Source organism: Trichechus manatus, unplaced genomic scaffold, assembly GCF_000243295.1.
Source record: "Trichechus manatus latirostris isolate Lorelei unplaced genomic scaffold, TriManLat1.0 scaffold00006, whole genome shotgun sequence".
NCBI lineage: Eukaryota > Metazoa > Chordata > Mammalia > Sirenia > Trichechidae > Trichechus > Trichechus manatus.
The window spans coordinates 11,922,359-11,939,510 of NW_004443942.1; the positions used below are offsets into that span (position 1 = coordinate 11,922,359).

Consider the following 17,152-nt stretch of genomic DNA (forward strand, 5'->3'; position numbering starts at 1 on the left):
TGCCCATCAACAGATGAATGGTACTTACATACAATGGAATGTGGTACATACATACAATGGAATACTATTCAGCCGGTAGGAGAGATGAAGTCTTGATACATACTATAATATGGATGGAGCCGGAAGACATTATGCTGAGTGAAGTAAGTCAATTACAGAAGGACAAATATTGTATGACCTCACTTATATAAAAAGGCAAGAAAAGGCAAATGTGTAGAGAACAAAGTTTATTAGTGGTTACCAGGCACAAGGAGGAGCAGGAAGGTGGGAGTTAACAGTGAAGGAGATATGGCATTGATTAAGGGTAGAGTTGTATATCTGTAAAAAGTTGAATTAGCAAAAGTTGTGTAATAGACATTATTTACAATGATGACAAAAAAAAAAGAGTAGCTGCTGAGACTGCTTATGTGCAACCAAAATCCTCAGGGATTTGGTTTCTTGGTTTGGAGGTTTAGGGTCATGGTTTCATGCAGGGCTTTGAACTGGTTTGGACCAGTTTGAACTCCTAATGAGAATTTGCATTTCTAACAAATTCCTTGGGGATCTTATTAAAATGTAGATCCTGATTCAGTATATCTGGGGTAGAAATTCAAATTCTCAGCAAGGAACTTGTTAGAAATTCAAATTCTCAGCAGGGGTTTGAACTGGAAATGAACTGGTTCAGAGCTCTGGTTTCATGGGACATCCCAGTTAATTGGCCTAATTACTTGTTTAGTGCTTCTGTCTTACCTCCTTGTTCATTGCATAGTGCCTGCCGTCTTAAAAGCTTGCATGTGGCCATCCAGGGCACAATTGGTCTCTTTTCACCTGAAACAACAGAGAAAGAAGGAGAGTCAGGAATAGGAGGAGGATATGGAATGTGTAGCTCATTTCCTCCATGAACAACTGCCCCCTTTGCCATGAGACCAGAACTGTATTTTGCCCAGCTACCATTGCTGAACATTTTGATCAAAGATTCTATAGACGAATCCTGATCAAAAGGGGGAAAGCGCAGAACAGTATTTAAAATTTTGATGGACTCCAAACTTCCTGGAGCCATGAAGGTTAAATGAACCCCTGAAACAATTGCCCTGAGATAATCTTTAAACCTTAAACCAAAAATATCCCCTGATGTCTTCTTAAAACCAAACAATAGTTTAGCTTACCTTGTAAAAACTGTCTACCTTGCATGTTATATGCTCTTAAGAACTATCTGTATGGGATCAAACTGGCAACAGTAACTTGAAAAATTAGATAAGAACCTTAGGGGGCAGTGAATTTATATTAATGAGGGAGGAACAACTCAGAAAAGGAAGATGAGGATGACTGCACAACTAGAAGAATGTAATCAGTATCACTAAATGGTATATGCAGAAACTGTTGAATTAGTGTGTTTTGCTGTGTATATTCTCAACAACAACAAAATAAATAAAAATTTTTTTAAAAAGAAAGAAAAAGGTAGATTGAGGCAATTTATGTGAAGGTTCCTAGCATCATGCCTGATATGTAATCAGTGTCCACTGAAGCAGCAGTCAAGAAATTCAACAATGTGCTTCATTGGGCAAATCGGCTGCAAAAGACCTCTTTAAAGTTTTGAACAGCAAAGATGTCAATTTAATGACTAAGGTCTGTCTGACCCAAGTCATGATCTTTTCAAAGGCCTCACAAAGTTTTCTACAAAAAAAGAGTTGACTCTTCTTAACCAAAACTATTTGTCTAAGACCTGAGGGTTTCCCATGTATCTTGTTAGAGGAGATGTTGACCAGAAAGCTTTTGGACAGGGAGTGCTGATTCTGGCAGGATCAAAATGAATTCTAGCTACAAAGCACCCTTTCATAAAGAGGCTGTACTGGTGTCTTATAACTTAACACGTCTCAGAGTGCCTCACAGCTCCAAAATTATCTTTCACTTCCAGGAGATGCCACTAGTGTCTAAAATTCTGCCACTTTGGAATTGTATAAAGTATGGACCTTTTTAAAACTCTGACTATGGAAAGTTCTATAGCTTTGATATATATCAACCCATCTAATCCTGTCAGTAATGCTGTGAGATAGATAGCAGTATTCCCATGTTACCAATGATGAATCTGAGGCTTGGAGAGGTTAACAGTTTTCCCAGGGTCTTGTGACTAGTATATAAGGGAGCCAGAATCTGGGTGTGAATGAATCCAAAGTCCATATTCTCTCAGTAGATATTGTTACCTAAAAATTATGATAGAATACAAATACCACTGGGAGAGGTAACGTGGGAAGCCAATAGCAGTCACTTGCGCCCTGGTGAGAATTAGTTTATCAGCATCTTACAAGAGGAGCTGCTGAGAGGCCGGTGTGACATCAGGTGATGGAGAAGACCCAGAATCCTGGAAAGCTGGGGTTGAACGGAAGGCCCTGGAGGAGGAAATGGAAGGCAGCCAAGATAAGCTTGTGTAATTCTTTGTTTTGTCAGGGACCAATCTCAGATACAGCTTTGGGAATGTTATAGCCTTAGAACTGTATAACCCAGGGACATTCATGTCAGAAGTAACAGCAACTACCAGTTATCGGGCAATTAATAAATTGCAGGCATTATGTTAAACACCACACATATACCGACTCCTATAGTGCCACCAACCACCCTGTGTGGTAGGTGTTATAATCTCCATTTTGCAGGTCAGGCCACTGAGGTAACTTGCTGAAAGTCATATTTAATATTTAGTAAATCACAGAAGCAGGATTTGAACTCAGATTTGACCCCAAAACCTGTGTTGTGTCCTGTAGATATTACTCCTTAGCCTATGTGTCTAGCTCTTCCATTTGGAGCCCTTGACTTGAAACAGTCCTTTTTGGGAGTGTTAGAAAGTTAGGTTCAGTGGTAGAATTTTCACTTTCCGTGCAGGAGAGCTGGGTTCAATTTCCAAATAGTGCACCTCATGCACGGCCACTACCCATCTGTCAGTGGAGGCTTGCATGTTGCTATGATGCTGAACAGGTTTCAGCAGAGCTTCCAGATTGAGGTGGACTAGAAAGAAAGGCCTGGAGATCTGCTCTGAAAAATCAGCCAGTGAAAACCCTATGGATCTCAACAATCTGATCTGCAACCAGTGATGGGCATGGCGTAGGACTGGGCAGCATTGCATTGCATTGTGCATAGGGTCACATGAGTTGAGGATTGACTCAACGACAGCTAACAACAGGAAGTTAGGAAGTGTTACTCTGAAATTGTTGCAGGAAAGTTATACAAATTACTATGGAATGGTATACTGATTGCATGCACACAAAGGCATCCCTTGGGACTTTCTGACATCCTGGTCACCAGTGGAGTTTTTCCCCTCACAGTGTGTGATCATCACGGTCACTGTCTCTAAAGGGAAATGCTCTACAGAACTCAACTCTAAGGGTTTACTATGGGAGCCTCCAAATTAAGGAATGACTTTTAGAACTTAAGCTATGACTCCACTCCCAGACTTTTTTCTTCGTTTCAAGGGAAAAATGGAGACATCAGAAAGTAATAGGAAAATGAAATATTCTAGGTCATTGGAAGCAAAGTGGAAAAAGGTAGTCCACTAGAGGAATTTAAGTTAGATTCTTGTTTTCAATTATTTTCTTCTTGTCTTAGTCATCTAGTGCTGCTCCAACAGAAATACCACAAGTGGATGGTTTCAACAGAGAGAAATTTATTGTCTTCACAGTCCAGTAGGCTACAAGTCCAAATTCAGGGCATCAGCTCCAGGAAAAGGCTCTCTCTCTCTGTCGACTCTGGAGAAAGGTCCTTGTGATACCTCAGTCTTTCCTTGATCTGGGAGCATCTCAGCGCAGGAGCCTTAGGTCCAAAGGACGCGCTATGCTCCCAGCACTGCTTTCTTGGTGGTGTGAGGTTCCCATGCGTCTCCGCTCACCTCTCTCTTCTCCATCTCAAAAGAGACTGCACCAAGACACCAATCCTGTCAACCTCATCAGTATAACCTCATCACAGTGATAGAATTTATAACACATGAGGAGATCACGTATAATCTCATCATAGTGGTAGAGTTTACAACACACAAGGAAATCACATAACACAATCATACAATACTAGGAACCATGACCCAGCCAAGCTGCTACACACACTTTTTGGGGGACATAACTCAACCTATGACACTTCTCTAGAGAGTTTTTTTTGTTTTTTTAAATCCACATGGATGGTACCCATTTGCCGTAACAACAGAGAAACTGCTATAAAGTTTTTAAAAAGGAATTTTTGACAGCATCTTGGAAAGCTGAAGTTATAAGTGTTATAAAAGGTATGGTGGATGAAGTTGCCAGCTTAAAAGGGAAAAGGGGTGGGCAGGGCAATAAAACAAGAAGAGAAACAGACTGACACAGGGACTCTTAAGCCTCATCTAGTCCCCAGTTAAGGAGCCCTGGTTCAACGGTTGAGTGCTCGGCTGCTAATAGAAAGGTTGTCAATTCGAACCCACCCAGTGGTTCCGTGGGAGGAAGACCTGGCAATCTGCTTCCATAAAGATTACAACCTAGAAAACCTGTGGGGCAGTTCCACTGTGTCACATGGAGGGTCATCATGAGTTGAAATTGACTTGACAGCACCTGACAACAACAGTCCCCAATTCCCACATTCTTAAGTTTCCTGTTTCAAAGTCACTGTGGGAGCTAGAGCTAGTTTGCTGAAAAGTTAGATGCTTGAATGGCCAAAGCTGGGAGAGAGAGTACGGAGTCCCTTGTACCATTGGCGAAAGATGGCTTTACACAACAACCAAGCAAGCAAGGTGGCTTACAAGGGGAGATCCATACAGAAGGCCAGGCACTGATGTCCTGAATATTTCCCCACCTAGGGGAATTTGAAGCACCACCATATATTTCTCTCATTTTGGAGTCCTCTTCTAAAATTAATCCCTGGGTAGTACAAATGTTTAAGGTGCTCAGCTGCTAACTGAAAGGTTGGAGGTTCAAGTTCACCCAGAGATAGCCCTGATGGCGAAGTGATTAAGCGGTTGGCTGCTAACCAAAAGGTCGGCAGTTCGAATCCACCAGCTGCTCCTTGGAAACCCTATGGGGTAGTTGTGCTCTGTCCTATAGCATCACTTTGAGTCGGAATCGACTGCATGGCAATGGGTCTGGTTTTTGGTATGTACTACACACTAATCTAGGTGCTTAGTGATACGTCAGTGAGCAAAACAAACAAAAAACCTTGTCTCTGGACCTACACACTCTCTTCCTTAGGAGCTAGTTCGCTGATGGCCCTTCCATGCTAAATCAGGACTTCTACTATATGCTTCCCCAGCATTCTCTTCTCTTTTGTAGTAAACATGACAACTTGTAGTCACTTACTTTGTTGTTGTTGTTAGCTGCTGTGGCAGTGGACCCTGACTCATGGCAATGCCATCCACAATGGAACGAAATGCTGCCCAGTCCTGCGCCATCCTCATGATTGGTTGTAGATCTGACTGTTGTGATCCATAGGGTTTTCACTGGTTGATTTTCGAAAGTAGATCACCAGGCCCTTTTTCCTAGTCTTAGTCTGATAGCTCCGCGGAAACCTGTTCAGCATCACAGCAACGCGCAAGCCTCTACTGACAGACAGGTGGTGGCAGTACCTGAGAGACATCAGCTGAAAATTGAACCTGGATCCCTCGCATGGAAAGCAAGAATTCTACCAGTAAACCACCAATGCTTCTAGTCACATGCTTATTGGTGCATTATTTATTTAATGCCAGTCCCCCTACCTTAGACTGTAGGCTCCACAAGGGCAGGGGTTATGTTATTTGTTCACCACTCTATACCCAGCACCAGCATATTACCTGACACCCCGTAGATGCTCAGTAAATATGAGAAGGAATGATCATTATTTTTGTTGGCAAGAAGCAATATCAGGTGTTCGAGTCACACGTACTTCTGGAAGGAAGTTGTTTGAGGTGATGTGTGAGTTTCATGAAGATGCTATGCTGTGCTTTTAAAGTCACAAGAACTTTAAAGTTCTCACTTAAGCATCTGGGGTCTGGGCCCCCCATTGCCTAGGCTTTAGGCATTTCATAATTTTAAAAGAATGTCTCTGCTGTGAGAGGGATGTTGAAGAGCAGACTTGGAGATGACCTAATGCAGGCACTGGGACTGAGCAAGAGCTCTGGCCTGGAGGTGTGAAGGTGCTGCCTCCAGGAAACTTTTGTGGGCTTAGGCTTGCAGTGCAAGACTATAGAGCGAGGAGGCATCCGTGGCCTTGCCTGACTAAAGGCATCACTGTTTGCCTGCCCTCCCAGTTTCCTCCTCCTACGATGAAGATCTCCAAGGGTCCTAGTGAGAAACTTGGGTCATAAGAACAGTTACCGCTCTATTTACTTGCTGTGCCTGGAACACCGTCTTCCCTGGGCTGCAGGAGTGCCCGTAGAGGTCTTCGTTTGCATTCATCATTTCCATGCGCTTTGTACTCCGCTACACTGGTATTTGGAGAAAATGCTGCCATGACAACTGCCACAACAGATGGTATTTGATCAGTCTCTAAGCTACCGAGAAGACATACAGCAGTGCTTCCGAGGTCTGCATATTTTATGGTATCATGAAGCCCAGTCCAGCCTTGATCATGATTGAAATGTGAAATTTTCCATTTGCCCTCCTCTCCCCTCCCTTTTTCTCTTTCCACTTGTTGGGCATTTGTTTTGCTTTTTCTCAGGGGAGCTCTTTTGCTGTCTGTCTGTCCTCAGTGGGGATGAGCTCGGTGGGGATGAGCTCCTGGATATGGCGGGTGGAGGCTGCAACGTACAGAGCCTACGGAAGTTGCCCTGCAAGTCGAAAGTTCAGAGACTGTTGAAAAACCATTCAACTCTGGGATCGAGAATCCGACTGAGACTGGGAGAAGGGCTTCCTTCCAGCCTCTGTTGGATGTTCATGGGCTGCACAGAGTAGAGGCCACATTTGGCTTTGAACCAAGGGAAGCCTGGAGAAGTGCATCCTGGTCTTTGTCGGTCCCTTTTCTTGGCCTCCCTCCTTCATCCAGCACCTTTCTACTCCCTCTTCTGTGCTCCCCACCTTCACCCCACCCCAGCTAATGCTGCAGACGCCAGCAACTTGATCCCAGACCAGTTGGATGCATTTCTATGGCAACAGCTACAATAGCCTCCTAGCCCAGTGCCGCTCCCTGCCCCCTTTCAGCAATACTGGAATGTTAGACTTCGCACAGATTTTTCAGCTAATTTTGGAAAGTAGTTTACATTGGCCGCTACGTGTTAATGAACAGCTTTGGTCATATTTACATACTTTGCTGGTTAAGCATCTTTTCCATCTCCCTGCCTCCCAACTTTATCAGGATCCTCATCCGACACTATGTGTCTGGATCACACATGCCCCGAGAGCCCCAAGAGCCTCCTTAAAGGACAGCCTCATGCTGTCATTAGTACTAGGTGGGACCTGCCACTGGGCCTGTTTCCCTCCTGGGATATGGTGGGAGTTTGCAGTTTCGATGGTACATGTGGATGGTTATTTACCTGTATAGTATTTGTAAGAAAACCTGGAGGTGAATTTGAATCAGAAGAAAGCCTGGATCAAAGAAAGTCTCCCCTTCTGATCTCATTCCAAATGAAATGGGAGGTTGGAATCCACATCTGACCCAATTCTGCTTCCCAGCCTCGCTCTCTTCCTGGGGTGCAGATGAAAAGAGTGTGGGTCTCAGCCTCCTTGTTAGGAGTGATTTTTAACCTTAATGGAACGTTATTAAAGAGTGGATTTGAGACTTGAAGAATGCTTTTTGAACTCCTTCTGTGAGCAGAGAATTCATAGTGAAGGGGAAAGATTCAAGGTGCTTGATGGGCTTATGGATAGATTTTAAATGATGACCCAAGTTCTGATTTATAGTTTTAACATTTTCTAGGAGTGCAATGAGGCCATCTGGATATTGCTGCCCGTATTTCATCTCCTCTGTAGAAGAACTTGTCCTTGGTACCCTTCTGCCTCCCCTGTTTACCTAATGAACTCAGATCCTAACGCTTCCCTTATTTATATGCTCTGATTCTCCCTGAAATGAACAGGAATGGGGGAGGGGAGTGCCAAGTGGCTCTGTGGACCCCAAGTAGGAGGATTATGTAAATGTGAGCTCCTGTGACAGGGAAAGGGGACTCCTGGGTTCTAGCCACAGCTCTGCCATTGACCTCTGTAATCTTGGTCAAGAATCTGACCTCCTTACCTCACTTTCTCCATCAAGCAACACTTGCCAAAACCAACACCATATTAAAACAATTGAGCACAGTGGCTGGCAGAGAGCAGGCATCCTCACGATTATGTTAATTGAATGAATGATTGAAAAAGTCATAGACTCAAGGTTTTTCAACCTCGACGCTATTGACATTTTGGACTGGATAATTCTTTGCTGTGAGTGGCTATCCTGTGCACTGTAGGATGTTTAGCAGCATCCCTGGCCTCGACTCACTGGATGCCATTGACAACCCTTCCTTCCTCCCCGGGTTGTGACAACCCAAAATGTTGCCAGATGATGTCAGATGTCCCTGGAGCGGGGGGGCTTTTCTTTCCTCCCACACACAAGTGGAGCGATACAGATCTTAATTATGAAATTCTATGGAAGAATGATAGGACTTTAAAAAAAATTAACAACAGGAGGAGGAAGTATTCTGAGTAACCTATTTATGGTTACTCTTTTCTTTCATAGAATTTAACATTAAAAGAAATCAGTGTATGACTGAATTTGAAAAGCATCAATGCTAGTCTTGCAAGAAGACTCCAACATGTGTCTTAAATGATGCTATGTGCGTTGAATGCTCCATAAATGGGACAAGGAAATGTACTTTATACTTCTTGAGAGGAAAGTTCAGTAGAAATGCAGCATTATAATAGAGCAGCACTTTTCTTGAATATATTGGTGGGTATCTTTCTGTTTTCAGTGCAACACTGATGGACTGTCACTGAAAAAACAATTAACCTCCATACCTTAGCCCACCTACATGACACTTCTAAGGATAAATACCAAGTATATACCATTTTTGCTTTTGCATTAGCAGATACAGGGATGGTCAGCTTTTCTTTTCTTTTTCTCATTTTCCGTGGGGGCATAATTGCCGAAGTGTGACTTCTCAGCCATGTACAAGATATGTTGGTGGACTCAAACCACCAACCTTTCCGTTAGCAGCTGAGCACGTTAACCGTTTGCAGTGCTCTTAAAATGTAGAGGCTTCGCTCTCTGTGTCTGTGCAGGAGCATCAGGAAATTGCTTGGAGGTGGGGAGAGTGGTCACATGTGCAATCATTTATTGGTTTAAAATAAACTCTGTGGCTTAAATATTGGTTTGAATTCATAAAAACTTTGCACCTGGGAAGTCACGTGGAGTGGAGTGGTTGTGGAGGAACATGGGGGTCTCTGTTATGAACTGCAAATTGTGTGAAGTTCAAAGATCCCTGGGCCAAGTCAAAAGCAATTTTGTTCACTAGTGGTCACTATTGACATTAATCAAGCCAGAACATTTTCCTTTAAACCGAAAAATAATTAGCCCTGACAACTGAAGTCAGTTCAGATCTTTGGGACTGACCCAAATGCTCTTTCCTGAGGACTGGGCATTGGATTGCCCTTAGCCATGGCATCAGCAGTGCAAAACAGGGAGGCTTCCAGACTCTGGTGGGTTCTTCTTGCCAAAGAGAGCAGAAAAGATAGAGGGGGTCAAAAATGTCGTAGGCCCTTTCTGGTCATCTACAATGCCTGCCATCCTGAGAATTTTGTGAGTAAACATTGCCCAGATTCCTGCTGAAACTTGCATGCACCGTTTTCACATTTGACTGCTTGCTTCTGGAAGTTTCATGCCAGCTGCCAATAGCTGGGTGGGTCGCTAACCTCGTCTCCACTTCCACTGCCCTGGCAGCTGCTCAGGTTTTCAGAATTGCACTGGTGACCGTGATCAGTATAAGAGCTCCAATTCCAACCTGGTTATTTTTGGCAGCTGTGAGCAATGCAGGCCCTTGACTTTTGGAGCCCTGTGGTTGGGACATTGGGTAACCTTTTCCTGTGCAAGTACAGACAGGAAAGTCCTGACCTGCACCCATCCATCAGGTGTTTTGATGTTGTTCTGTTTTTCCTGGTTGAGAACCTTAGCCAATACACAGTGAACCCTCTCTCTGACATAGTCCTTTGTCGCTAACAATAGATGGCATTGGGGGGCAGTGAGCATTTATTGAGCGTGTATTGTTGTTTTCTTCCCCCTAGATTGAAAACATAGATGCCTGCTTGAATTTCCTGGCAGCGAAGGGAATAAACATCCAGGGGCTTTCTGCAGAAGGTGAGTCAGAGTGCTTGTCACTAAACTGCCTTTTCGTCGTTAGAAGTGCCCACCTGTTACTTATTGAGAACGTCAATATAGTTAAGACAAAGGATGCTGGTGGGCTCTTCTGGGTTTGTTTTCTTTCAGATAGCTCAGTGCTTGTTTAGACTTGAGGATGGCAACTTTTTTTTTTTTTAATTTTTTTATGGTGAAAATATGCATAACAAAACATACACCAGAGGATACCAACTTTTGACAACCCAAAAAATCTCCAAGCAGGATTACCCAATAAACAAAGAACTCATGGGCTTACTTGTGCTTACTTACTAATCTGTAGTGCACAATTTTACATGGATTTCATCAAAGTCAGGTGAAAAAATGCATGTGAAATTGTGCAGTACAGATTAGTAAGTAAGCACAATTAAGCCCGTGCGTACCTTGCTTACTGGTTAATCGCCCCCATCTCCAAGGTTGTAAATTCAACCGTGCCACCATGTAAGACAGTTGCTTTGGTCTAAGTAGGGCTTGGCTAAACAATGCTGACTTGATTCACCTATTTGGCAATTCAGTTGATTATTAAGTTAGGTCTTATCTGAGGGAGAGAGAACTCTTAACCCCAGAACATATTTAGACTGTACAGCTCCCAGGAAAAATAATACCTAGTCATATCTCTTACTTCTATTAGAAGAAGCAGCACTTTTCTTTGCTCTTAAAAGAAAGAGTACTGGATTTATTAATGAGGTGCTACATTTTTACATCCTGATTGGTTTTTAATTAACTCCGATTTGTTGGTTAATTAGCACATTAGTGTTTGCTAATGATTCGCTGTTAAATTAAGTATTGGTCTGGAGACGACTGGTCCAAATTCTCAGCCTCCTCAGGCAAAATTTAGTCTTGGAAACCTCCCCTCTCCCCTGTTTGTAAATATGAGCAGCTGCCAGCTCAGAGGCTGCCATAGGCCCTGGCATCCTCCCAAACTCATTAGTTTACACCTGCCTCCAGTTTTCCCAGGACAGGTAAAGCAGTTGGGTTTCAGATGATACCACCTTTCCCTAGCAAGGTTGCTTTCTGAAAAGATGTACACAACGACTCCAGTGGCCAGGGTGGGGAGGAGGGGAGCAGTGAGGAAGGAAGCAGCCAAATGGAGTACGTAAGTTTGCAAATGTTAAAGATTCCATTGAGGCCTGTTCCTTGCCTCTGCTGTGTCCTGAAAGCTTGGTTTTCCTGGCTGTGTCTCTGAATGCTTGACTCTTCCTGTATTAGGGGTGCGGATGTAAAGGGCCGTTGTTGGTGCCTTGTGGGTATGTCATGTCTTAGAGTAGGGCTGCTGGAAGTCCCAGAGCGAGAACTCTAATGTGCTCGTCCTGCCCGAAGCCAGGCATCATCATGCTGCTTCCAGAGGTCTCAGAAGCAGCTGGAGTGTGGTCAGCCCTAACCCCAGCCCTTAGAGGGACATCCTGGGAGTCCCCTGCTCTATGGTGTGGGCCCTCATCATGGGGATGAGATCTGGGCTGACTGTGTGGAATATATGTTGTTAGGGAAGGTGGTGGTGGTGTTGCCATGGGTAAGTAAATAAAAAACCCATTACCATCGAGTGGGTTCCGACTCATAGCGACCCTATAGGACAGAGTAGAGTGCCCCATCCCCATAGGGTTTCCAAGGCTTTAATCTTTACGGAAGCAGACTGCCACATCTTTCTCCCACGGAGCAGCTGGTGGGTTTGAACTGCCAACCTTTTGGTTAGCAACTGAGAGCTTAACCACTGCGCCACCAGGGATCCCTGTGAGTAGGTCCACAAACCCACTGCCATCGGTCGATTCCAACTCATAGTGACCCCATAGAGTTTCCGAGGCTGTAAATCTCTATAGAAGCAGACTGCCACATCTTTCTCCCATGGAGCCACTGGTGGTTTCACACCGCCATCCTTTTGGTTAGCATTCGATCACTTTAACCACTGCGCCACCAGAGCTTCTTTACATAGGGAAATGCAAATTCCCTTTCAGAGAAACACATGATTTCCTCCTTGAAGAGCTCTTGTGCTGGCTAGTAGGTGGCAGGCACATCCTCCGCCTAGTTTCTGGGAGTGATTGCACCCCAGCGACAGGGCTGTGTCCCCCAGCAGACCACCTGCAGGACTTTCACCACCTTTTGCATCCAGGGCTCTACAGTGACACAGGCTCTGCAGGCCAACTTCATCCTCCGTGGCCTGGAGACGACCCCTGACTACTCGGTCATCTACCCATTGTCCTGCTTTCTACCTCGTTTGTTCCCCTATCCTCTCTGTTCCCTGAGGCATAGAGAATCTATTCAGTGAATATTTGTCAAATGAGTAAGTATCTACTGTGCTTTTTAAGGACAAGGACTTTATTTGCATCAGCTCCAGTTCTCACAACTGAAGTTGGAGTTTACAATAGCCTCAGTTTACAGGTGAGGAAACTTTGACTTAAAGAGGTTATGAGTGACATTCCCCAAGGCATGAGGCTAGTGAGTGGCAGAACCAGGATTTGAACTGGGGTGTGGTTTCAGCTCATGTTCTTTTGACTCTACCATGAGTGTCTTTTGGAATAGCAGATGGATAAAATCCAGGCATGCTATGTACAGGGGAAAGAAGTCAGAAAAGATTTAGAACTCTTTGGTATCTGGAACATGTACATCATGCTGCATGTCAGGAGATGTTGTACAGTCTGAAGGCAAAGAGACACTCCCTCTGCCCCTTTTAGATGTTGGGATATGATCCTTGTAAGTCTCTGAGCATAGAAGAGCGTGCAATGCATTGGGGCATAACTACAGAATAGTTTTATGGTATTTCAGTCGCTTCCCCCAACTGTGCTATGTTGAACCCCCTTCTTTCCTGCTGAGTAGTAGCTCATTTAATGATATCTTGGCCAGGATCCATAACTTTTCAGTCACGTTCAGTTATTAGAACCATTTTATGTCAGTATTTATGACTCAGTCTTGTTCATTTTTAAACTTTAATCTCGAAGTCTGTTCAAAGCTCTGTTACCCCATGCCGGCCAATGTAAGTGGCTTTAGGAGCTTGGAGGGGAATAGGGGCATGGTGGCTTGACTTCCTTTCCCTTCCCCTTCCCTCTTTCCAGTGTCTGAGGCTCCAGGATTGAGGCCACATAGAGGAGGTAAGAGTTCCACTGGTGGTGAAATTGCGGTCCACCTCCTGGGTAGCCATAACGTGGGGGTCTCAACATGGTCCGCCCATGAGGGCCTCCCTCCCGTGCTGCTCCCAGGGCTTTGGTAGTCTTTTGTGAGATTTGGCCAGCTCTTCCAGCCCACTCCCAGCTGACAGCATTCATATCCCATCCCCCTGATGCAGACTCTTTGTCTCCACATTAAGGTGGCTCTGGTCAGAATGTAGGCCTCAGTCTCACGATCCCTCCATTATCTCCCATGGGACCAACAGACATGTGTAGGCTCCATCTTCTACTTGACATAGGTGGAACAGGCCTGTTACCTGGCAGTCCCCCACTGGACAACTTATCTCCATTTCTTTTTCTCCACTCAGATAGCCAAGAAGCAGATTGGCCAAATCTCTGCTTAGCAGATGTCCAACTGGGGAGTAGGATGCCAGGCTCCCCTTCTTGCCAGCACCCCCATTTTTGAGTGATTCTCTTAGAGCCTCCACTGTCCTGAGTTCAGAGAGAGCAAGGACCTCACCTTCTTGCTCCTTAATCAAACCTTGTCTCCATGATCATTGAATGCCGCCAACCCAAAACCCAAACAAACCAATGACCTTCTCTCATCTAGATCTTCTTATTTTGACATTTTGGGGAGTGGAAGTGATGATGATGGTGGTTGGTGGTAACACTGATTCTGAACAGGTGCCACTTGGTAAATCCTACAGGAAGATGACTACCCCCAACTTTTAGCAGATCCTTGAGCTTATGAAGTGGAGGTAGTTAGAACTTTTTATCCTTAAGTTGGGTTTTATTCCCCACAATTTCAGGATTATGGGAAGCATCTCACTTGACTTCCTGTTAAACTGCATTGTAGGACTAGAAAACGTTTTTGATAACCCACAGGTTTCACTCACTGACCTAAGTGCTGTATACATTTATATCTTATTTAATCCCCTTCACAGTCTTATGAGATCAGTATTAGTATTATCCCCATTATACAGATAAGGAAACAAGGTACAAATAGACTGATACATATGGGAAAAGGGAGGACTATAAGATCGGGAAGGTGCCCTAGTGGCACAGTGGTTAAAGCACTTGACTGCTAACCAAAAGGTCGGTGGTTTGAACCCACCAGCTGCTCTGTGAGAGAAAGACGTGGCAGTCAAGCTTCCATAAAGATTTACATACAGCCGAGGAAACCCTGTGGGGCAGTTTTACTCGGTCCTATAGGCAACGGGTTTGGTTTTGGTATAAGGTTGGGCAGTGGCTAAGCTACCATGTCTGCTAATTCAAAGACTGGTTCTTTCTACTATGTCTCACTGCCCATGCTTCTAACCACCTGCATAACTAGTAGAAAAGCCTTACATTGTTTAAAAAAGTAATGTAGTTTTAATGCTTTTTGTTTTCCTTTTGAAGATGATTGAGTGCCCTGAGGTTCCTCCTCTGATGAAAAAAAAAACATCAGCGGTTGGAAAGCCCCACAGATACATCTCCACCCTTTCCCAGTGACTAAAGCTGGGTTTGGAACCCAGGAGTGTGTGTGCACCTGCCCTTGAAGCATTTCAGCAGCACGGGCTCTGCCTCAACCTGCCACAGAGAGCCTTTGTTGCAGGGCACAGACGGCGGACGCCTCTGGGCAGAGACTGGAGGCCGGGGTGAGCCCTGTGGAGGTGCTGTTGGTGTAGGGCGCTTCCCCTGAACTAGGCCTCCTGCCCCACTTGGTGTCCTGGAGGTTGGACCCATCCGTTTGCTCTTGGAGACTTGCCAGAATCCTGTGAGCTAAGCCTCACCCTGTTCTGGAGTGATTTTCAGGATCACCCCTAACCCTCCCAGACACATAATTCCACCTATCTCAACCATCTGTAAACCTGTCCTGGTGAGGAAGGATAGCCTTTATCTCTGGGGTTTTGAAAACACCTGGGGTTTGTGCTACTTAGCCCTGAGCCCATCCTCCTGCAATGGAGAAGGAGAAGTCAGGGGATAAGGCATATTCTGTTTAGTACAGCAAACATTTGCTGGATGTGCCAGGCACAGTGTTAGGCACTAGGATACATAGATCATCAAAACAGCCATAGACAACTAGCCTTGTTGTTGCTAGCTGCTGTCAACTTGGCCCCAACTCATGATGACCCCATGCACAACAGGATTGGACCATTGTGATCTATAGGGTTTTCACTGGCTGATTTTTCAGAAATAGAATGCCAGGCCTTTCTTCCTAGTCTGTCTTAGTCTGACAGCTGTTCAACATCATAGTAATATGCAAGCCTCCACTGACAGATAGGTGGTGGCTGCGTTTGAGGTGCATTGGCCAGGAATCAAACCCGGGTCTCCCACATGGAAGGCAAGAATTCTACCACTGAACCACACTGCCTCCATAAACATCTAGCCTAAATTCCAGTTAATAAGAGCTGTGCCAGTGGTATGTACAGGATCCCACGGTAACCAAAGAAAGGCAATGATCACTCTGCCTGGGGCAGTCAGGAGGGCTTCACAGAGGTGGTGATATTTCCCTTGCGTTTTACAAGATGAATAGGTCCTTGCTAGAGAGAAAAGAAAGGTGAAGGAAAATCCAGACAGAAGATGAGGCATAGGTAATATGATGGGGGCAAGGGGCTAGCTCTTTATCAGCCTTGCAGATTGGAGAGGCGGAGGCAGGAAGAGCCTTCCAGGTGCCTCTTTTAAGGAGTGTAGGCTTTTCAAGTGAAATCATTCATCTACTTGATTAGCCCAGACCTGAGTTTGCTTCCCTGATGACCAGAAACCTAGATGCTGAGCTTGTCCCCCACTTCATCTTGAGCCAGGAAAGAGGAGGTCTATGGACCTGTAGGGTGCAAAGGAGCAGGTGAAACATTTCCTCCACCCACGTCACCTAAAACGTAGTTTGGCAGTGAGTGGGGCCATTCCTGTTTCTCACTAGGTGGAGTCCTGTAGGCTCTGCTCTCATTCCCTTTCTGCTTCTCCTGTGTTGACTGGTTGACAGGCTTGGTGAGCAGCACACAGGAGGGCTGCAGGAGTGGGCTGGAAAGTTATGTGGTCAATGTAGCTTATGTAGACAGCCCATCTGGAGGAATAATGCCACATACTCCATGATCCCAAATCAGCTGGGCAAGCCTTACACAACCCTGGCCTGAGGGAATTGAATAGGAATTTCACAACTCTACTGGTCGGAGGCAGCCCTCTCTTTGGCTCCCAACCCCTTCTTTCCTACAAAGCAGGTTTCTTTGTATTAGATTATGCCAGTGCTTGTGCCTTTGTAAACCAGGCTTGAGGTTTCTCTTAAATAATGTTGAAAGAAAATAACTCTCCTGTTTATCTTACCCTTCATGCCCAACATTACCTACAGCATCTATGCAGATTACTACTAGCCAGTGGAAACAGAGATCAGCCAGAACCCAAAGAAATTAAGAGTCAAGGTCATACCGAATTCTAGTGGAAATTGAAATATGACCAATGTAGTTTGTTCTTCAATTTGCATAGGGCAGCCTCAAGAAAGGAGAACAGGGTTCCACTGCTTGTTTAGCTACTAGCTAGCCAGTGTTTCCTTGGCCAAGTTACTTCTCTCTAGGTCTACATTTTTTTCCTTTTCTAGAAATTAAGAGAGTGAGGTTAGTTAATCAAACACAAAATGATGTTCCTTTTCCAACACCTTGGGAAGTATGCTGAGGGAAACATTTTTGTGGGCTGATGGATTTTGTTTTTAGAATGCCTGTGGAGCTGCCTTACCAGGCCTAATGGAACAGAGACAAATACCACTAGGGAAATATGAAAGAACACAATTCTAGCTATTTTGGATACTGTCTGTTATAGACCACCCATGTCAT

General features: G+C 44.7%; 1 protein-coding gene across 3 annotated transcripts in view; it reads left to right on the forward strand.

Annotated features, from left to right (window-relative positions):
• The window catches only part of NAV2 (neuron navigator 2), an 852,675-nt gene that overhangs the window by 590,296 nt on the left and 245,227 nt on the right, over positions 1-17,152 (forward strand). For all 3 annotated transcript variants that reach the window (XM_004369713.1, XM_004369711.1, XM_004369712.1), the window contains exon 4: positions 10,146-10,218. In XM_004369713.1, the coding sequence (XP_004369770.1) occupies positions 10,146-10,218 (73 nt within the window). The remainder of the gene's footprint in view (positions 1-10,145; positions 10,219-17,152) is intronic.